The 23,173-nt window shown below is 44.3% G+C and overlaps 1 protein-coding gene across 1 annotated transcript; it reads left to right on the forward strand.

The window, feature by feature from the left end:
* The first annotated feature begins 914 nt into the window (after positions 1 to 914).
* On the forward strand, positions 915 to 23,121 carry trim67 (tripartite motif containing 67). The gene is made up of 10 exons (XM_014205170.2): positions 915 to 1,758; positions 7,555 to 7,650; positions 8,403 to 8,525; positions 13,564 to 13,674; positions 14,825 to 14,978; positions 16,019 to 16,179; positions 16,554 to 16,692; positions 17,823 to 18,126; positions 19,777 to 19,939; positions 20,218 to 23,121. The coding sequence occupies exons 1-10, from the start codon at positions 1,000 to 1,002 to the stop codon at positions 20,266 to 20,268; spliced, it is 2,061 nt and encodes a 686-aa protein (XP_014060645.1). The 5' UTR covers positions 915 to 999; the 3' UTR covers positions 20,269 to 23,121.
* The last annotated feature ends 52 nt before the right edge of the window (positions 23,122 to 23,173 follow it).

Below are 23,173 nucleotides of genomic sequence, written 5' to 3' on the forward strand. Positions count from 1 at the left end.
ATGGTGAAGCCTGATTCATCACACCAGAGAACGTGTTTCCACTGCTTGTGTGCGGCTGCTCGGCCAGTTCTTGTGCTGACGTTGCTTCCAGAGGCAGTTTGGAACTCGGGAGTGAGTGTTGCAATGGAGAACAGACTATTTTTATGTGCTACGTGCTTCAGTACTCAGTGGTCCCATTCTGTGAGCTTGTGTGTCCTACCACCTTGCGGCTGAGCCGTTGTTTCTCCTAGATGTTTCCACTTCACAATAACAGCACTTTCAGTTGACCGGGGCAGCTCTAGCAGGGCAGAAATTGGACGAACTGACTTGTTGGAATGGTGACATCCTATGATGGTGCCACGTTGAAAGTCACTGAGCTCTTCACTAAGGCCATTCTACTGCCAAATTTTGTCTATGGAGATTGCATGACCTGTGCTCGATTTTATACACCTATCAGCAACGGGTGTGGTTGAAATAGCCAAATCCACTAATTTGAATGAGTGTCCTCATACTTTTGCATATATAGTGTAGTTCTGTCCATATGTATGCCAGTGAGAAAAGGGAAATGTTCTGGGAAAATTGTCAATTTTATTAATTCAGAACATGCATCTTGAATTTCATTAAAAGATTAGGTTGAAACTAAATAAAATAAAATCACCACCAACATATGCATTGCACATTCAATAGACTCGGAAATGTGCAGGGCAGGTGCCACTGCTACCCTTTGGGTTAGATACTGGTTAATAACAGATTTATTACCAAGGTGTGACTTGGCTCCACAATACTTTTCACGGCTGCTCACTTGGATTACGGGTCTTGTAGTTTTTTGTTCAAAGTGAACTTGTTATTGTAAAGATGCGTTTTCAGAACCCATCCACTCGGACTACAACGCCAACAACCCCCCCTCGCGCGCGCCTGCGTAAACCAATCGAGGGAGCTGTTCGTATCATATAGTGCTGGTCTGTTTTCATTGATCGCTGCTCTTGTGTACTGTGTGAGGAGCGTTTTATAGAAGACACGATGGATGAAGAATTAAAATGCCCCGTTTGCGGCTCTCTTTTCAAGGATCCTATTCTTTTACCCTGCTCACACAATGTGTGTTTGGCGTGCGCCCGAAATATCATTGTACAGACCCCAGAAGGCGAAACACCTCCGCAAAGCCGTGCCTCCGGGAACTCGGACTACGATTATTTGGATATGGACAAAATGAGCATGTATAGTGAAACGGACAGCGGCTATGGATCATACACGCCGTGCCTCAAGTCTCCAAATGGGATACGGGTGTTTCCTCCGACTCTGGTGCACCGCCACTGCTCCATAACGTGTCCTCTCTGTCACCGTAGTGTCTCTCTGGATGAGCGGGGACTGAGGGGCTTCCCACGTAACCGGCTACTGGAGGCGATCGTGTCTCGTTATCAGCAGAGCCGCTCTGCCAACGTGAAATGTCAGCTGTGTGACCGCAACCCTGTCGATGCCACTGTGATGTGCGAACAGTGCGACGTGTTTTACTGCACACCATGCCAGCAGCGATGCCACCCTTCCCGTGGACCGCTGGCCAAACATCGATTACTGCCACCGACCCAATCGCCCGCGGCTGGAAGCCAGCAGATGCCCGCCGGCACCATACGCAAACAGGGAACGTGTGCAGACCATGACATGGAGAACTTTAGCATGTACTGCGTCAACTGCAAGACTCCACTGTGTATGAAGTGTCTTGAGGGTGGCAAGCACGGGAGTCATGATTTAAAACCTTTAGCTGCCATGTGGAAACAGCACAAGGTAAGGATGAAGGCGGTGGGGATGGCCTTGGCCAGCATCATAATAAGCTGCTCTGCAGCATCACATCATCACATGTCATCAAATCACTCCAACTGAGTGCATTGGGAGCCTTTACTTACAGTAATCAGGCAGCAACACTGTATGGCCTAATCACAGAGAAAGAATAAAAAGCAGCCCAGTAGCCTGACTCACCAGTGTCAGGTCACTGTTCTCCAGTTTCTATCCCAGATTGTTCCTGCCAACAGCTCTGGGTTTGCCATTTGAATTTGTGAATAGGTCACCGGCACTGTGTAACAGTGCCCCATGGTTTCCTCAGTGCCCACTACATGGTGAAGAGGAGTAGGAGGCATAGGATGCCTATAGGCAGACTGACACTATGATAGATAGTAGAGATGCACATTGAGCTATCACACCCAAATTCACCAATTAAATTGAAAGCCGAACTGGGTCACAAATCGTACATTTTGTGTGATTTGGAGAGTCCTGCGGTATTCTTCACATCAAACAGCGTGCCTCCTTCCCAGGCACTGACAAGGGTTGTTATGAGCACAGTTCCCCTTTATCACACTAGCCTACTGTCCCACAAATGGACCATGGAAATCACATACAGTAAGTGTGAAGCTGTGTTTATAAGTGACGAGCCCTATAAATACAAGATGCAGAAGTGCTTAGCTAATATATTTCCTGGAGTTGAGTGAGATCGAAACACTCCAGCATGCTGTCCATTTTGTGCTGTATTTTATGGCCAACAGTCTGTATTGACAAGAATGGGATGGTCAAGTGAGCTCTGCTCAGGTTGGAGGGAGTGTGTGGGTGTGTGTGTGTGTGTGTGTGTGTGTGTGTGTGTGTGTGTGTGTGTGTGTGTGTGTGTGTGTGTGTGTGTGTGTGTGTGTGTGTGTGTGTGTGTGTGAGAGAGAGAGGGGGAGAGGGAGAGGGAGAAAGAGAGGGAGGAAGAGATGGAGGGAGACATTAGGTGATGAAAAGGACATGAATGTATTGGCCTACTATTATGGCAAATTATCTCTGAGTCCTCTTGAAGCTACACTATCCCTCTTCACTGTAGATATTGGGTTGGGTCTACTCTGCATGCCTCCCCTTGAATGATTCCACTGCACCAGGCAGCTATCTATGCCACTGTCACTTGGATGGGATTTTGTTGTGACACTGGGGACTAATACAAACCTATTACTCACATTCCTTCCCATCCGCAGCTCCAGATCCACCCTCAAGCTCTGACATGCTTTCCTATCAACTGTCCTCTTCTAGGAGCTGACAGAAAACTCAGTTGAACAGATTCAACAAGCAGTCTGTTAGTTAGGGTAGGAGGGCTTGGAGATTGCAGTGTTGAAAGGAGACAGAGAGAGAGAGAGAGAACGGCTACTCCTCCGAGGATTGTTTTATGACCACAGATAGATTGTGTCTCCGAGGCAGTTGTCATCCTCCATGCTGCAGAGATCCTGATAATGGTACTGATAATGGAGACGCCTGTGTGGGCTGACCCACGTCCACTGGGAATGAGAGCCCCCATTCGTGTTTTGCTGGAACTTCAGTAGTCAATCTTATACTCCTCCTTGGGGGATGCTTTTACAAACATGATTTGAAAGTAAAGTCAAGTTGTGTTTATGTTATTTACAGTATGTCAAATGGAACAAACGGAAAACAAGGGACTGCCTTAGGGTATCAATGACATTTGTCTCCCCTTTAACAGTGACAGTGTGAGTGAGTGACAAAAATGCTTGCTGGGAATACATCATGAATATGTATTTACTAGCAGATAAGGGATTGGATGAAAAGTCACGGTAGTGAACTTTCCTATGGATGTCCTGTGGGCAGCCAAGCAGAAACACCCAGATTCAGTGTTTAGTATATTTAAAGCCCCCACACACGCACTACACACTGGTACCAAACTCTGCACATGCGTACACTAGGCCAGGGCATTGCTCACCAGGCTGCAGCAGGCATAAGCAATTGGGCCCTGCCAAGTCCAGTGAAGGGCAGCTCGCCGGCACGATGAAAAATCAAGTCGTCAAATGGAGTGTTACAACCGACTAGTACTGAGCAATTAACCGAAATGTCAGTGTTTAAAAAAAAAAGTTTTAACTTATTGACCGACATCAGAAAAGAGACATAAGATGATTGAGAGTGATAGAGAGCAGTCGCTTCGCGAGCTGCGGTATCTCTACCTGAAAATACATATGTGATTGATAGTTGGTATTCAGCAGTCATAAAAGTATGCCTTATTTACTTTGAAGAACTACTGAATAGTGACTTTATCAGACAGCACAGGCAGCAGCTCTATAGAGATGAGATGATGACTTGGAATGAAAACATAGTCACCAAATAAATCAAATGTAATATACACAACAACAGAATTAGTCATGTGAATAAATTATGGTTAATAAGCAGTAATGGGCAGTCTCTACCATCGTGGGATTGGATTCATTGTTTTATTCCGTGTTGTTACAGCATTCAACCCACGTAATGCATAGTGCATTTAATGTAAAAAAAATTAGTATTGAATCCGAAATTGAAAAAACATTATTATTTTTTTTATTATAAAACCGAAACCGAACTGACCTCAAAAAGCACTAATCACTCAGCACTACAACTGACTCAGGTCCTTTAGTTTTGTCCTGAATTCCCAAATACCGCACATTATACATGACCACAAATAACCTTTTAGGAGATAAAAGAAACCATGGTTCCTCTCTTTTCAATTCCACATTTTGTTAAATGGGGTTGTTATCCTGTCATTAAGAGAAAGGATGACATATTGGGAAGGCCTACATTTCAACTACATCAACCTATTTATGGACCAATGTCATAGTCATGGATCGAATCTGATCAACGCATTTGTAGAGTCCTATTGGATAATGGTGGATGGGGCTACATTCCAGTGTGGTTATGTGGATAAGAATAGATACAGAAGTCTGTGGTTTTGACCATTGAAAGAGATTCACATAGGAGAGGATGCCCCCAGCTTGTGCAGTACAGTACAGTACAGTACAGTACAGGAAGGCGCTAGCCAAGTTAGAGCACAGAGTCTGGCCGGGTCAGCTGGCTGGCTGGCTAGCCTAGATTCAGATGGTACTGTAGCTAATGACAGGTTGTTCTGCTACCTCAGGCATACAGAGCCCCTCTCCCAGACCCTGCAACGGCATTGGCTCCAGAATGTAGGTTAAGTACAGCGCAGTATCTCCCATCCCATTGAATATCTGTGCTGTGCCATACTCTAGCTGCATAGTACCCAGTGCACTAGACTTGGTCCATGTTGTGTCGAATAAGCATTTGGTGATGGGGTAGCCAGGCATAAAGGATGAGTATACTGTATGTGTGCAACTACTGTAACCAAAGGCATAGGAACAGGAGAATCATTTGGAGCTATTTTTAGAGGCAAGAATGAGTGCTTGGACAAGACCTTTGTGTTGTGCGGTGTGCGCATACCTCAAGGGTTACCATGGATACATGGAGGCAAGTTACCAGACGGTTGCTGAAAATGAGGCCTAATGGATAACATGACTCTACCTTTTGAAATGTATGTAACGAGCTTCACAATATGTGATATCTCAAATAGATGTTATACATTGCGTTTATCAATGATTGTAACACTGTCACTTAGTATGAAAAAAGAAAGAGTGAATTATTCCTTGCAAATGTCATTTGTACTGGTTTTTAATATCATGAAATGTGTCCATATTCTGCATATTCATACACACAATATATTCATGTAGCAAATCCTATCAATATTTGATCAATTGTTAAGGCAATATTACTTTTACTACATTTTCGATTGAATCATCCTCTGGAGATTTTCCTAAACTGGTAAATATTGTGTGTGCTCTGATTTCATGCCTTATTTGGGTTGTTCCTAATTTGCCTGGCAGCATGTGCGCTCTCTCTGATGCTATGCTTCAAATGAAACAAGAGGCTTGGTGTAGCAGGGCTGTGCTGGCGGTGCTGTGCTGGTCTGTGTTGGGGCTGTGCTGGCCATGCTGGGCTGTGATGTCTATGTTGTAAAATATCAGTGGTGGAGTAGTGTGCCACACGGCCAGAGGATTTGTGTGAGGCTGAGCAGGGGAGGGAGATTGGTTCTGCTCTCATCCAGATGTGGAGCGCTAATGACACAGCTGCTGAGTGAGGGAGGAGAGGAACGGAGGAGATGGAGGAAAAAGAGGGGAAAGAGAAAGAGGTGGAGGCAGTGGGGCTTCCTGAATCTGACCCAGTCCTCCTGGCGTGTACCTGAGGACCTATTTGGAATCAAGGTCAACGCCGCAGATCAACACTGCAGCTATGTATTGTCTTACTCCGATCCCCAAACACTGGGTTAGAAATTGATAACACACCTTCTCCGCTACTTGAAACCCTCTGCTCTTGAATGTCACGCACATTACTGAAGTGTTCTCTCACTGATGCCATTACTGGGGCTCCTTCAGAGGAAGAATGCTGCTGACAGGAAAAATAATTCCTCTTCCTTTTTTTTCTGGAGGAAACACATTTACAATGAAGGGTACTTATTTAAAATGAGTCATTTAAATAGAGCCTCACCTTGCATCTTAGGACCCTTCCCACTGAGCACACACTGGTTGAATCAGCGCCGTTGTTCACGACATTTTAACGAAGTTACGCTGAACCAATGTGGAATAGACGTTGAATTGACGACTGTGCCCAGTGGGATACTACTCTAACAGGTTTCTCCTGCTATAACTGACCTGTCATCCTTAGTGACAGTGAAGGGGTTTGTAGGTCTACCGCTGGGGCTGTGTTCCACCACCACTAATGAGGTCACTGCCAGTTCTGAGTCACACGAGGGCAGCATCCCGATCCTAATTACACTCTGAAGTTTAATATTAGCTCATAAAGAATAACTACATCTTACAAGGGGGGCTCATGGCAAGACTGATAAAACCTTGACGATATGGGTCCCTTGATGATGTTTTCATGTTAAGCAGTAGCGTCCTTCTGGGCCATATCGAATCAAACTCTCACATTATACACTGTTAGGATAAACGAGCACAACCCAGTGAAAAGACATGAATTGGTGATATGCAGGAGGTGGTCAAGTGACAGGCTCCCACCAGCCCCCTCCCCCTAACCCCTGGAGGTCACCCTGACACAGTGTCACTGAGAGAAAAAGGGCTGAGCCGATAAACACTGGGCTGGCACTGCCCCCTTGTCTTGTCTGGAGCTGTGGCTGGGGCCCTGGTGGAAAGAAACCACACAGGGGAGCGGAATCACTCATCCCCTTGTTAGCGGCGCGGACAGACAGCTTGCTGGGCCAGATGGCACATTAATGAACCGTGGAGGGCTGGCTTGATTTGTGTCCCTCCTGAACCCGACGCACGCGGCCCACAGAGGCCCAGCCCCAGAGAAGCCCTGACTGAGACTGATAGAGAAGCCCAGAGGAATAGGGGCAGGTGGGAGGAGCGGGAGGGAGGTGGGAGGAGGGAGGTGGGAGGAGGGGGGTGTGGATCCGGGCCAGATTGATCACAGCAGGGTTGGTGTACACCATGATTACCCTTCACTCATGGTCCATGAGCCTCAGCTCAGAGCAGATCTGCGGAAAGGTTTGACCTCTAAACATGGTTTTGAGGCCCTCGTTTGAATTTGTAATCTCCTTGATTACTATGACCTCAGAGGTCGTTGCTGTGTGATTGGGTTTAAGTATGGGGTTAATTAGTTTAAATTACTGCCCATACTGTATATTTCTGGGACAATTGGCTTTAATCATAACATGTTAGAGAAGTGACATGGAGAGTGTTTTGATTCGTTTTGGATTAATACGTTTTTCATTCACAGTGTCAACTCTCCCAAGCTTTGAATGGTGTGTCGGATAAAGCCAAGGATGCCAAGGAATTCCTGATGCAGTTGAAGAACATGCTTCAGCAGATACAGGTAACATTCTCTTTTTGATTACGTGTCTTGTAGAGCAAATGAGAATATCAACATGTAGCGAAATATCAATTTAACCTGTATTCCCCATAGCCTACTTACCTGTGCCTGTCAGCTTTAGCAAATACTGAAAAGAAAGAGGAAGGAGGCTCCAGAATCATACAATGTCACTTTCTGGACTCTTTTTATTCTGCAACGAACACTGGCGCTACATCTAAAGCGCTTCTTATCGCCCGGTGGGAACAAAAGTATCTTTTTGTGACCACGCTAAGAGTTAAAGTAGGAAAGGGCTGCTGTCCACACGGACTGCCACCGCCTATCACAGCTTTTATACACTTACTGCACTGCCATGTCTTATCAGTCGCAGCAATGCTGTGTATTAAGACTCTTATTCTGGGGTTGAGGGGATTGTATTTGAGTAAAATCCCAGCTCTGCTCAGCTCAGTAGAGTTAGAGTCTCTAACCATTTTCCTCATCCTTGGACCGAGGTGCAGAGTGTAGCTAGAATAGAATTCACTATCTCATCTGCGCCTAGGTAGATTATTGATATGCAGTGGTGATGATGGAAGATTGAGCAGCAATCACTGTGGTGTTATCATATGTAATCCGCTAGTGTCCTTGCCCCGCCCCCTCCCTCCGTCCCCGTCCCCCCGTGCCCCGTCCCCCATCCCCTCTGTGCCTGGCCCTAGCACCCTGTACCTTCCTGTACCTCCTGTTCTTTTATTGAGCGATGTGTTGTGTTGTGTCCCTCGCAGGAGAACGGGGTGGAGTTCGAGGCCTGCTTGGTGGCTCAGTGTGACGCCCTGATTGAGGCTCTGACGAGGCAGAAAGCCAAGCTCCTCACCAAGGTCACCAAGGAGAGGGAGTACAAGCTCAAGGTGGGTCAGAAGGATGGACGCTGCGATGGCTGATGGATAACGACATCATGTTGACTGCCCCAGACACTTCTTCACAAGCTCAGATTGTATGTACACCGTTATCCTGGGGACAAGGTCATGTTGACCGTAACATACAGGTGGCAGGATTTAGATGGGCGGACAAACACAGCAGGACCATGGTTTATTGTTAACAATAATCACAGTACTCTCTCTGCATCAGATATGTTAACCATACTTTGCATACTTAACACAGATGATCAATAGATGCATATTATTCATATTACAACCCTAAGTAGTGATAGACTGCCTCTTTAACCTCAGCTGGCAGCTCTTTCATGACACAAAGGGCATCCAAGGTTGTGAACTTGTCTAGGCCCAGGTCGAGGTGCATCTGGACGCAGATGTCTGTCCTCTCCGCCTCCCTGTCCTCTCTTCTCCCCCTGAAGCCTCAGCTGAGGGCCTGGGTCTGAAGGCTGGCTGGTGTTAAGTTCTTAGTGAGTCACATGGATCCAAGCCCAGGCTCAATGTGCAGGCTGGGGGATTGGGGCTCCAGAGGACAGCTGTTGTGTTTAGCAGGGCTGAAGCTGAAGAGCAGCTAGGACTGTTGGAGCATCACACAGCAGAAAAAAAAGGTCTCTTCATTTCACTATGACGAAGGCTGTCAAACTGATGTGTCCTTTTCAGAAGATTACAGTGGGAAAATAAGAGCTTTATGGAGTTTAGTACACAACCATATGGTAACACCAGTAAAGAGCAATTGTCGTGACAGCATTCTGTATCAATAGCATCTTATCTCCCACAGTATGGTGGAGATAGATGGTTGGTGATTAACTTGGATTTATGACATTTTTTAGGATCACCATTAGCCAATGCCAATGGCGACAGCTAGTCATACCGGGGTCCGACGCAAAATAAAAATACATTACAGACAAAATCCAACTCACATACATTTAAGAACATGAACATGTAGTGTGTGTGTGTGTATCTATCAGTTACACATACATGTCAGTACATACACACAAACAGTAGGTCACATGGGGAAAGGCGTTGTGAGGTGTTGCTATATTTGTTTTTTTAAACCAGGTTTGCTGTTCACTAGCGCTATATGAGATGGAAGGGTGTTACATGCAATCACGGCTCTGTATAATACTGTACGTTTCCTTGAATTTCTTCAGGACCTGGGGACTGTGAAAAGACGTCTGGTGGCATGTCTGGTGGCATGTGTGTCAGTGCTGTGTGTAAATTGACTATGCAAATAATTTGGAATTTCCAACACATTATTGTTTCTTAGAAAAAAAGAAGCGGTGCAGACTGTCTTTCCTCAACTCTCAGCCAAGAGAGCCTGGATTGTTAGCTTTGTTTGATGAAGTCCTTTTTTTAGGAACAGTCGTGACGGTAATCTGTTGAGAATAACTACTTTATGTAATCTACAGGACAATGTTTTTTTTGTATCATGCAATCCCAACTGGAGGGCATTTGTTTCCCCCTGTTCAATAGTCTGGAGTGTTGTGTTTGTGTGCCGGTGAACGTCATTTTCTACTCTAATTCATTTCATCCGAGCCATTAATCTGTCAGCAGTATTTTTATCAGTGGTCTCTTTCGCCACACTACACATTCCCAGCGAGAGAGTCATTTTTGTGACTCGTGACAGTCTAGTCCAGGCATAATCCATAGACCGCTGGAGTGGCATTGTTTTAATGTTGCGTGATGTGAGGATTATATAGTAAATTCAATCTGAGTTCAAATCAAATCAAATCAAATGAATTTATATAGCCCTTCGTACATCAGCTGATATCTCAAAGTGCTGTACAGAAACCCAGCCTAAAACCCCAAACAGAAAGCAATGCATGTGAAAGAAGCACGGTGGCTAGGAAAAACTCCCTAGGAAAAACTCCCTAGAAAGGCCAAAAACCTAGGAAGAAACCTAGAGAGGAACCAGGCTATGAGGGGTGGCCAGTCCTCTTCTGGCTGTGCAGGGTGGATATTATAACAGAACATGGTCAAGATGTTAAAATGTTCATAAATGACCAGCATGGTCAAATAATAATAATCATAGTAGTTGTCGAGGGTGCAACAAGCACGTCCGGTGAACAGGTCAGGGTTCCATAGCCGCAGGCAGAACAGTTGAAACTGGAGCAGCAGCACGGCCAGGTGGACTGGGGACAGCAAGGAGTCATCATACCAGGTAGTCCTGAGGCATGGTCCTAGGGCTCAGGTCCTCCGAGAGAAAGACAGAAAGAGAGAATTAGAGAGAGCATATTTAAATTCACACAGGACACCGGATAAGACAAGAGAAATACTCCAGATATAACAGACTGACCCTAGCCCCCCGACACATAAACTACTGCAGCATAAATACTGGAGGCTGAGACAGGAGGGATCAGAAGACACTGTGGCCCCATCCGATGATACCCCCGGACAGGGCCAAACAGGCAGGATATAACCCCCCCCACTTTGCCAAAGCACAGCCCCCACACCACTAGAGGGATGTCTCCAACCACCAACTTACCGTCCTAAGACAAGGCCGAGTATAGCCCACAACGATCTCCGCCATGGCACAACCCAAGGGGTGCGCCAACCCAGACAGGAAGACCACGTCAGTGACTCAACCCACTCAAGTGACGCACCCCTCCCATGGACGGCATGGAAGAACACCAGTAAGCCAGTGACTCAGCCCCTGTAATAGGGTTAGAGGCAGAGAATCCCAGTGGAAAGAGGGGAACCGGCCAGGCACAGACAGCAAGGGCGGTTCGTTGCTCCAGCCTTTCCGTTCACCTTCACACTCCTGGGCCAGACTATACTTAATCATAGGACCTACTGAAGAGATAAGTCTTCAGTAAAGACTTAAAGGTTGAGACTGAGTCTGCGTCTCTCACATGGGTAGGCAGACCATTCCATAAAAATGGAGCTCTATAGGAGAAAGCCCTACCTCCAGCCGTTTGCTTAGAAATTCTAGGGACAATTAGGAGGCCTGCGTCTTGTGACCGTAGCGTACGTGTAGGTATGTACGGCAGGACCAAATCGGAAAGATAGGTAGGAGCAAGCCCATGTAATGCTTTGTAGGTTAGCAGTAAAACCTTGAAATCAGCCCTTGCCTTAACAGGAAGCCAGTGTAGGGAGGCTACCACTGGAGTAATATGATCACATTTTTTGGTTCTAGTCAGGATTCTAGCAGCCGTATTTAGCACTAACTGAAGTTTGTTTAGTGCTTTATCCGGGTAGCCGGAAAGTAGAGCATTGCAGTAGTCCAGCCTAGAAGTAACAAAAGCATGGATACATTTTTCTGCGTTATTTTTGGACAGAAAGTTTCAGATTTTTGCAATGTTACGTAGATGGAAAAAAGCTGTCCTTGAAACAGTCTTGATATGTTCTTCAAAAGAGAGATCAGGGTCCAGAGTAACGCCGAGGTCCTTCACAGTTTTATTTGAGACGACTGTACAACCATCCAGATTAATTGTCAGATTCAACAGAAGATCTCTTTGTTTCTTGGGACCTAGAACAAGCATCTCTGTTTTGTCCGAGTTTAAAAGTAGAAAGTTTGCAGCCATCCACTTCTTTATGTCTGAAACACAGGCTTCTAGCGAGGGCAATTTTGGGGCTTCACCATGTTTCATTGAAATGTACAGCTGTGTGTCGTCCGCATAGCAGTGAAATTTAACATTATGTTTTCGAATGACATCCCCAAGAGGTAAAATATATAGTGAAAACAATAGTGGTCCTAAAACGGAACCTTGAGGAACACCGAAATTTACAATTGATTTGTCAGAGGACAAACCATTCACAGAGACAAACTGATATCTTTCCGACAGATAAGATCTAAACCAGGCCAGAACTTGTCCATGTAGACCAATTTGGGTTTCCAATCTCTCCAAAAGAATGTGGTGATCGATGGTATCAAAAGCGGCACTAAGATCTAGGAGCACGAGGACAGATGCAGAGCCTCGGTCTGACGTCATTAAAAGGTCATTTACCACCTTCACCAGTGCAGTCTCAGTGCTATGATGGGGTCTAAAACCAGACTGAAGCGTTTCGTATACATTGTTTGTCTTCAGGAAGGCAGTGAGTTGCTGTGCAACAGCTTTTTCAAATTTTTTTGAGAGGAATGGAAGATTCGATATAGGCCGATAGTTTTTTATAATTTCTGGATCAAGATTCGGCTTTTTCAAGAGAGGCTTTATTACTGCCACTTTTAGTGAGCTTGGTACACATCCGGTGGATAGAGAGCCGTTTATTATGTTCAACATAGGAGGGCCAAGCACAGGAAGCAGCTCTTTCAGTAGTTTAGTTGGAATAGGGTCCAGTATGCAGCTTGAGGGTTTGGAGGCCATGATTATTTGTTGTTATATATCATTTGATTTACCTAGATGTATATTAATTATGATTTGATTGACATGACTGTTCCAGACTGTCCTCTGGTCTGTTTATATTTTGGGGTTATTTTATTCCGTCTACTATTCAGGAATGCTCATTCTATGCTTATTTCATTTGTAATATTTTTCATGGATTTATTTAAATAATGAAACCGGTTGACAGGTGAATCATTTATGAACATTTAATTCATGATAGGCTAATGGCCTGAATGTGTCAGTGGCTTAATCTAATTATTTCTTACATTAGTTTTGAATTCTAAGGCTTCATTTGATTAAATACCTTCCAATTAATCAACCTTTTCTGACCTTTCCATTTATAATCTTATAAACACAAATATCCATACTTTTTCACAAAATGCAAAGGTAAGTTAAAAACACATGAGCAAGTATAAGTGGTCTACCCAAACAAAGGCTCATAAAATGTTGACAGTCCACTGAATTTCAATTAGCTGTGAATGAATGGCTTTGACACCCGCCCAAATCCATTTTCCCCAGTGCTTTGTGTTTAGCCAGAAGGAAAAACGCGCGTGTGTGTGTGTGTGTGTGTGTGTGTGTGTGTGTACGTGTGCATGTGTGTGTGTCTGTATGTGTGTGTGAAATGCCTGCCCAGTGTAAATATTACATTAAAGGGTGCCCGTCTGTGTCCTCCTGGCTTCTTCTGTGTTCAGGTGGTGCGTGACCAGATCACACACTGCACTATGAAGCTGCGTCAGACCACGGGCATGATGGAGTATTGTCTGGAGGTGATCAAAGAGAATGACCCCAGTGGCTTCCTGCAGGTACAGTAGTGATGTATGGATGAATGGGGCTGGAGCTCTGCTCGTAGGCTGTATCATGTTTGAAGGTAAGGCCCAGGCAGGACGGCAGGCAGGCTCAGGGTCAGGCAGAGGTCGGTCATCCAGAGTAGTGGGGCAAAGGTACAGGAGGGCAGGCAGACTCAGGGTCAGGGCAGGCAGAAAGGACAAAACTGGGAAAACTGGAAAACAGGAATATAGACAAGGCAGGAGCAAGGGGAAAACCGCTGGTAGGTTAGAGGAACAAAACGGGCGACACCTGGAGGAGGGTGGAGACAATCACAAAGAGAGGTGAAACAGATTAGGGCGTCACAGGCTGTGGATGAGGCTAGCCTGCCTGCCTCTCACACAAATGAGACTTCCCTCACATTCCCCTCAGATGTCCTTGTTTCCTACTGCTAAAGGCTAAGGCCAACAACTATTTTTCCCAAACATTTTTCCTAAAACGGGTTGAAAACAAATCATTTAAAGATCATTAGAAAACTCTAGCCATAAAAATTCTTAACATCAAGACTTCTATATTTTACTATGCTAATAAATATTGATTCAGAGTGCATACGATAAGCTTGTAGCAAGATGTTGATTAAAATGTGTTGTTGGCTAAATGTGAATGAAGATATTGATACTTAATAGGCAATAAAAAGGTTAACCTGATAATGATTAACATTGGTACGTGACACCCTCATCGAGTTAAACGTTGATGTGTTATATTTAGTTCCTCTCACCATTAGCTGGAAGCCTTTGATTCTCCTCTTTTCTTTAAAAGAACGGTCTGAATAAGACGAAATAGAGATGAAAGACTCTCTTCTGTAAATTGGTGCTTCCCTCCCCCCTTGAAATGTTTATGATGTATTGATTGTACAGTTTCTTCTAACCCCTGAACAAAATCTGTGCTCTGTATCATAAAAGCTTATATAAATCCTTACAAAAGCTGGTAACCTACAGGGTTGGCTATTCCTTAATGCAGCACATTTCCAGCTGGCATTTTTCCAGAAGCACAAAGCCTCAGAGAAACCATAAAAGTCCATTAAAACCATGTTGCACTTTGTAATAGTATATTACACTGTAGCTGAATCTTTTAGTGGAGTTGTAGCTGGTTTGAAGCGGTTCTCCCCTACTGTGTGTCTCTATGTAGATCTCAGATGCGCTGATCAAACGTGTGACGTCGTCTCAGGACCAGTGGGTCAAAGGGGCTTTGGAGCCCAAGGTGGGCCCCGAGTTTGACCTGACCCTGAACACAGACCCCCTGCTGCAGACCATACTACAGCTGGACTTTGTCCAGAGCAAAGGTAACCAATATGTGTTCATTTCTAAGTCATATTCATATACTTGCTACTGTTTGCGTAGTGTGAGTCTATTCATACACATTTTCATACAGTATATTGTTACATTGTTAGATAGTCTTGCAGTGGACTCATCTTTCAAGTGTGTCTGTAATGTATTTTTTGTATGGCTGTTCAGCAGTTAAGTAGACGCACTTGTCTCTTGTGAAATGCATCACCTGTACTCATTCTGTGCTTTATAGCTTGTTGAAGTGGTAGAAATGCTTTAGCAAAACTGACCAAAAAGGTCTCCATGCTTCACACTCCAAATGCTTAGTTGATGTGAGCAAGTTCAATATTCTGAGTATCTGATTAAGACATACTATGTGTCCACAGCAATTTTTTCATGAGTCTATTTAAATATTGTGCTTGACTAAACCTGAGGAAGATTTGTAGTGTACAGTATACCCCCTGGCAATGTCCTAGAATACCAGGATATATTTTTCATATAAATACGATGTATTTCAATTCGCTCCAACACGTTTCCATATCTGTCTACTGAAGCAGACAAGATTTTCCCATACACAGTTACCAACTTAGTCTGTTCCAAATACAACGTCATATAAAACCAAATGAGATTTGAAACCATGGGAAATGTAACCAGCATTCCCCTGAGAAAGCACAGTAGTTGATCAGTTCCACTATGTTGCAAACTAAGTCGAGCACCACACATCAACCCATGTCCAATATCATGTTTCAGATATTCAGGAGACTCCATTATTGAAACAAATGCATGCATGTGGATTGAAAGAGACGGAGAGCGCAGGAGGTATTTCAGAGTTGCTATATGATCATCCAAATCCCCTTTTCCTCCTTGAGACCTGCCAGCCCACACCAGCCCACCACGTTAAGAGGATAGAGTGCTCTCCTCCCATGCATGTTTTACCGTACTCTTCCCTTACAATATTCTCACCTGCCTGACAACAACAACTATCAACCACAACCTATCCATGCAGAGATAGCTGTTAACTCCTCTGTGGTGTTCCTGCCATCCGTTTCTATTCAAGTGGAGTCTGCCACGGTGCCCCCGGCCCCTCTGCTACAGCTGGAGAAGTGCTGCACCCGCAACAACAGTGCCACCCTGGCCTGGAGGGTCACTGTGCCCCCTAGCAACCCCATCGAAGGCTACATCCTGGAGCTGGACGACGGCAACGGGGGTCAATACAGGGTCAGATAATCCTTCACTTCACACATTAGAGAACGTGTCATCATGTCCGACGCTCCATGTAGTCTGACACTAGGATGGAGCACTTCACGCTCGGGTGTTTTAGCAGTAGATTAAGTCAAAGAATGTAAACGTTTGATGCTCATTATGCAATGAAAGGTTTGCATGAGCTGTCTTTTATTTAGCCAGGCTCATTTCAATATGCGTAATACAGTTCCACTGTAATTGTATGTGCAGCAGGGTGTCCTACCCGTTTCCTATAGATTACAGTTGTCGCCTCTGCAACGTATTTTATTATTCATAGTGCACATGCTGCAGTCAGAGCTCTAACTAACGCCAGATGGTCCTGTGCTGTACTGTATGTCTCTGTGTCCCAGGAGGTGTATGTAGGGAAGGAGACCGTGTGCACTGTGGACGGCCTCCACTTCAACAGCTCCTACAACGCCAGAGTCAAGGCCTACAACTCCACCGGGGTGGGGCCCTATAGCAAGACTGTGGTGCTGAAGACATCTGATGGTGGGTGTTCTGTATTCTCTCACTTTGTGTTGACCTAACTGTAGACATGAAAGGGAAGGAAGAGAACCCCCCGCCCCACCCAACTGGGGACCGACAAAGCCTCGCCCTCCCATCAACGCTCTTGTTTGTGTCCTTAACTACGGAGTTCTAATCCACAGAAATGGTATCCCAGATCCCACTTTAATGGAAGGCGACTGGTGCAATCTGTCACTGTCCTGGCTGGGTGTGGTGGTACTAGTCAGCTCTGGGTCCCCAGAAACCTCCAGGTTTAGAGCAGTAAACACCATGCCAGAGCCAGAGCTGAAGGAGCTCCACTAAAGAAATGTCCAGTCCAGATATAGGGCTGACAGACAGTGGAAGTGGTCTCGCAGTTTAGCAAAGTATCACAGCGAGAGCATGCCAGACTGTGATTACTCTAGCCTGCCAGCTGTCAGCGCATTGCCGTGCTCTCCCCATCCATCCCTCCACTCCCCATCCTAGCCTTACACTCAATCAATGGCATCAACTGCCTATCCTCTCTCCCTCTCCTCCCTCTCCCTGTCCTCCCATTACTGGGATGGGGAGTGGAGGGATGGACAGGGAGCGGGAGAGAGGATAGGCTGTTGATGCCATTGATTGCGCTGACAGAGCAGCAGGACAAGGAGAGAGTTTAGACTGAGCAGAGAACAGGCGGCTCCAACTCTGCCTCTGCCAGCTGCAATAACAATGGATCTCTGCGTGTGGAGGCCTTAGTGAGTGCCTGTCGTGTGCCAGTTAACTGTTTATTCTAACATAGCAGTGCCTCTTTGAGGAATGGGGCTAATTAAGGCAATACACTGCAATGGTTTGATACAGCAGTGCCTTATGGGCAAGGAGCTACTGAATTAAAATTAATCCAGTGCTTGACTTTTAAATGAGAAGTAGAATTTTTCATTGTGGTGCTTTGTGAATATTTCATGTGCCATCTCACAGTATGCAGCCCAGCATGGGGTCCTAGCTGACTGTGCCATTCTATAATGGCATCATGTTTCATGCTTTCATGGGGCTCCATCCTCCAATGAGGTTCACTCAGACAGCCATGGCCTAGAGACCTGGAAATGCTCTTATCTTGCTCTGACTCCTCCTACTGCTCTACTTTGTCTCTCCTGCAGTGGCCTGGTTCACCTTCGACCCCACCTCGGCTCACAGGGACATCATATTGACCAATGAGAACCGGACAGTGAGCTGCAACAGCTACGATGATCGTGTGGTCCTGGGGACAGCCGCCTTCTCCAAGGGGGTCCATTACTGGGAGCTCAGGGTGGATCGCTATGACAACCACCCGGACCCTGCGTTCGGGGTGGCGAGGATCAATACGATGAAGGACATGATGCTGGGGAAGGATGATAAGGCCTGGGCCATGTACGTGGACAACAACCGCAGCTGGTTCATGCACAACAACTCCCACACCAACAGGTAGGTGACACATCTCTGGGGAGGAAGGCTGACTCCTGCTCCTCCACAGCTTCAGAGTTTAGAAATAGCCATCATGTGCTTTGTGTGTCATACTGTCAGGACTAAAACACGTATGCACTTACAATACTTGGCAGGCAGTATCAGACCTCAGGATAAGACCCAGTTGCAGACCGTTTGAAGTAACAAAAGTGTATTACAAAAACAGGGGGGGGCAGGCAAATGACAGGTCAAGGACAGGCAGAGGTCAGTAATCCAGAGCAGAGTCCGAAAGGTACAGAACGACAGGCAGGTTCAGGGCAGGCAGAATGGTCAAAACCAGGAAAACTAGAAAACAGGGACTAGAGCGAAAACAGGAGTACAGGAAAAACCGCTGGTAGGCTTGACGAGACAAGACGAACTGGCAACAGACAAACAGAGAACACAGGTATACATACACAGGGGATAATGGGGCAAATGGGCGACACCTGGAGGGGGGTGGAGACAAGCACAAAGACAGGTGAAACAGATCAGGGTGTGACAGGCAGTTAGTTGGAAATGGAAGAGATTATTCTCAGGGCAGTGCTCTTGTGTTTTGTGAATATCCGTTTTGATTAAATTTGACACAGGGTAACATAGAGTAATATTACACATAGATTCAAAGACAAAGAGGCCACAGGCTTAGCAACCTACAGTAGCCCCAGGGACATGAATATCCAGAGCAGAATCCTCCTTCCTCGTTAAACCAATAATACAGTAGTAGTTACTATTTTCAGTCGCTGATTAAAGAGTTTCCCTGTTTTTGTCTTTCATAGCACATCATCTTTTTGTTTCTCCAACCTCATTATTTATCTTCCTGCCAGCTGTTAAGTTGGAGCCTATCAACCAAAATGACTCACTCATTTCCCTCATTAAAGTGCCAACGATACATGTACTGTATGTCAGGTAATCATCAAAGGCTGATCGTGCCGCAATCCTGCTTGTTTGTTTCTTTAGCCTAGCGGATTTCTCTGGAACCCCCTGTTAGCTTTGTGACATAGCTGTTTGACTGGGGGCACACTTTCACACTTCCACCATTTTGTTGTTTGAGCTGCTCACTCTCAAAAACAAAAACACTGCTGGCTTTTGGGGTTTCCAATGAGTTGACTGGTTTGAGTGTAACTATTTACATACGGCTTTGCACTGCCAAAGTGTTTCAGATGTTTGGATATGGATGCATTTATTGACTTAGTGCCTAAGGTTGTTTTCTTTATCCTATTGGAAGGGAGAAAAGATATACACCCTGAAGGAGAAGCTTGGGAATGTTTTCATATATTTGTTAGACTACAAGTATTCCAAATATATTAGGGATTTACTGTACATCAATTCACACATAACCTACATACAAACACGAAAGATTTAGCAATTAGGTCAAATCTAATGTCTTGAATAGAGGAAACGATTATCCGCTCAAAGCCATTTGCTCCGAACTGTATTTGGACTTATTGGGATCCCTCTACCCATCTCAGATCCCAGACCACTCTCAAAGGGCCTGTGTGATCTGTTTTGATAGAGTACATTAAGCCTAGACTCTGTGTGTGTGTGTGTGCGTGTGTGTGTGTGTGTGTGTGTGTGTGTGTGTGTGTGTGTGTGTGTGTGTGTGTGTGTGTGTGTGTGTGTGTGTGTGTTCTGCAGGGCCGAGGGGGGCATCTCCAAGGGTGCCACTGTGGGCATCCTGCTGGACCTGAACAAGTACACTCTAACGTTCTTCATCAACAAAGAGCAGCATGGCCCCGTGGCCTTTGAGAACCTGGAGGGAGTCTTCATGCCTGCTGTCAGCATCAACAGAAATGTCCAGGTGAGCACTGATAGTCAGAGAGCTGATTAGATTTCAGAAAATCATTCAGATAGTTTTGTCTCGAAATTCAAGGATTATTTTATCAATGAAATGAATCTCCAGATTAAGGATATGCTAAACTGCATAGGCTGTACACACATATATATATATATTTCAATTGTTACTAACCAGCAAATATACATCATGCTGAGTTAATGAGCTCTGTGGTTCAAATCCTGGACCTCGAGTCAGCAGTTTAATCTGTCATGATCTCATTTGGAACTGTTTGTCCTTCGCAGGTCACCCTACTAACAGGAATGGAGGTGCCAAAGAATATTAAGCAGCAGTAGCCTCCCAAGGTGTCTAGGCACAGTCCCACCAATGTCAACATGGATTCCTCCTGCGCCCCCCCTTAGTACTACTGTATATCTTATGCTGTTCAATGCCTATGATCAAATATCACCCTTAGAGGGAATCTTATATACAAGGGACTTTTGTACATCAATTATATTGTTTTTTAAAATAATTTTCAAAGTCTTAATTTCATCTCAATCCTTACAATCAGATTCTGTGTTTACAGTCAAAATGCCACCGGGTGCTTTAATGAAGTGCATCTCTGGAACAAAATCCCATACTAGGGTAGAGTCATGAGATGCCCTACAGTACAATGTCTCTACTGTATTCATCTTCTTCTCTCAGGTTAGTTCATAGAGAGTTTGTATACTCCTATTTCTTTAGAGGAAACTGAACGTCAGCCTATCTAACTCATAAGTAGAGATTAATAGAGCTTTTCTCAGACATATTATTGGTGATATACTGTACTGTCTTTACAAAGCCTTGCCAGAGTTGGAGTAAATACAATTTCAATTCTGGTCAATTGAAAATTACGTGTTGGGGGTTTTATACCCTATAAATTCCATTTCATGAAATTGAAATGGATTTCACCCCAGCCTCGCTTTCAATAAGAGAGTAAAGGTGGTCAGATCAGTATAAAGGACAAATCAGTATAAGGGACAAATCAGAGGACAAACTGTATCTTATCAAACACAAAATTCTGTCGCTAGAGGACAAATCTTGGTTCGAAGTGAAGCCAAACCACTGTGACATTGAGATGTAACATTGCCATGTATATTTTGTCAAACTATCTACATACAGTAGATAGTATCTTCTTTCAAAGTATTTATTGTTTAATGCATTGACTTTTACTACACTATTGAAATATTTATTAAGAGGGTGTATGCTCATGTGATGTTTGAATGAACAGGTATTGTTAAAGGTATTTTAAATCAGTTAAAAGTATTGTATTGACAGACCACCAGAGGGTCAAGTTTGCATGATATGTAAGGAAACTGTAAATACGACTATCTCCCAAGCATGTATTCTAAGCTAACTAGTTTACTTAAAACTCTATCTGTATATAGTAAAACAATGCACAACAGTGCTATGCGGAAGCTTTTCAGACGACCTATTACAGTACAATAACAGTTTGCCCCCTAGAGTTTGAGTTAGCATTACACATTCATTTCACCACAGTATATCTTTTACCTTTATGTGACAAGTTAAATCATTTTATGGGGCTAAAGCATATTAACATGCCATGGCAGATGACAAAATGAATGAAGAGGGTTAAGCAGTGCATTTGTGATTTGTCAGAAGGAATCTTTATGGAATTGTAGATACTACGCAGGTTTATTATCCCACATTTACATTTGACCATGTCCTCATTATGTTTGAGTTCACGTACTGGTATATCATTAATCTGCATTAGATGGAGTTAGGAGTTTTGTATTATATTCTTTAATTATAATTTTGTGAACATCCTGATCTCTTTCTGCTAGTTAAAGTGTTGCTTCAAAGTAATGTGCCCTTAATCCAAAATGGTAATATGTTGTTGGATTAAGGATACCAAAGCTATTGCCATTAGAAGAAGATTCTGCTCAGAGTCTGTGTTGAAGCACTGTGGTACACTATTGGTGAAAATGATTTGTACTGCTCTTGTAATATTTTCTCTTTGTAAAAACACCAAATATAGTACTGGCATTTTTTAATAGTCTTTAAATCTAATATGGGGGTTATTTAGCTGTGTTAATGGTGTTTTCTGAACAGAACCATTGCCTTGTACATTAAACATGTTGATATGATGTAGAGCAGACTGTCTGATGGAACTAAAGTATGTCCAAAGCTAAAATGTGGAGGTGACCATTCCTGGGGTAAATAGAATGGATGGGAAATGTACATGAAATGTTGACAGCTGTTAGGCTGGACTGATAATTGGCTAGAGCCATTTTGTATAGAGAAAAGCCAATGCATCAGGTTCCAGCGTGTATTGAGTTATTAAATGTCTCCAAGTGAATGTTCTCAATTACAGAACCATCCCTTTTATGAAGACATTCGTATAAAACGGAATTAGTGCTTGTGACGGCAACTACAGTATAGGGAAGTGTGAGGTGTAACAGACCCCAAAGGCAAACAAAATGGGGTCCATGTAGCCTCTCAGCAATCACTATGGAAATGGCACAAAAAAACACTGCAGGTGCAGACCATAATATCAAAAGAACCTTAGTAGTAAATGCAGATAGTAGTTTATCCTCTCTAAGTGTTGTATATTAGTGTGTTTGGCATGGATTTCCCTTCCCCAACATGGTAGCCTGCTTCTGAATGTGAACCCCCAAAAAAGAACCAAAAAATTGTGCTAGAAAGTCACTACTGTCAGATTACGTTTGCATTTGAATCTTTTTATTTTTCCCATGTTTACTGTTCCCACCCTGACTATGGCATGTGGGGGGAGGAGATGTTGCAGTGTCTGTGGGGCATCTCTCTCTTCTAAAGGCAGGCACGCATCTCATGCCCTGTGGTGCCTGTTGCCCTCACTGCCACACTACCAGAGAACTAGGCCGGGTGCAACACCAAACCTCATGGGGAATGTCAACTGGTCCTTTAGGACACTGTGGCATCTATGTCCACAGTATGTGTCCACAAAAAGCTGTGCTTCTTTTTCTAGAATTCTGTTCATGTGTATGTATGTTCTTTAGTTCTCATCTCTCCTACAATGTAAACGTTTTGTACTTCTAAGTGGTTTGTATATGAAATGCGTTGTACTTGGCATTGTTTTCATATTATACAGTGTAAAAGAAAAGCAAAAAGCAATGTATTTTTTTTCCTTTTTTAAAATTAATAAATTAGTAACTGTGATGAAATATGAATGGGCTCGTCAGTATCTTTTTCTGTAGTCTTCCTGGGGTTATGTTGATTGAG

This window comes from Salmo salar, chromosome ssa06, assembly GCF_905237065.1.
Source record: "Salmo salar chromosome ssa06, Ssal_v3.1, whole genome shotgun sequence".
Classification (NCBI taxonomy): Eukaryota; Metazoa; Chordata; class Actinopteri; order Salmoniformes; family Salmonidae; genus Salmo; species Salmo salar.

Coding starts and splice junctions, on each gene's coding strand:
- trim67 (XM_014205170.2), top strand. CDS start 1,000: ATGGATGAAGAATTAAAATGCCCCGTTTGCGGCTCTCTTTTCAAGGAT. Junction 14,979..16,018: donor GGACTTTGTCCAGAGCAAAG/GTAACCAATATG, acceptor TTTCTATTCAAG/TGGAGTCTGCCACGGTGCCC. Junction 19,940..20,217: donor GCATCAACAGAAATGTCCAG/GTGAGCACTGAT, acceptor TGTCCTTCGCAG/GTCACCCTACTAACAGGAAT.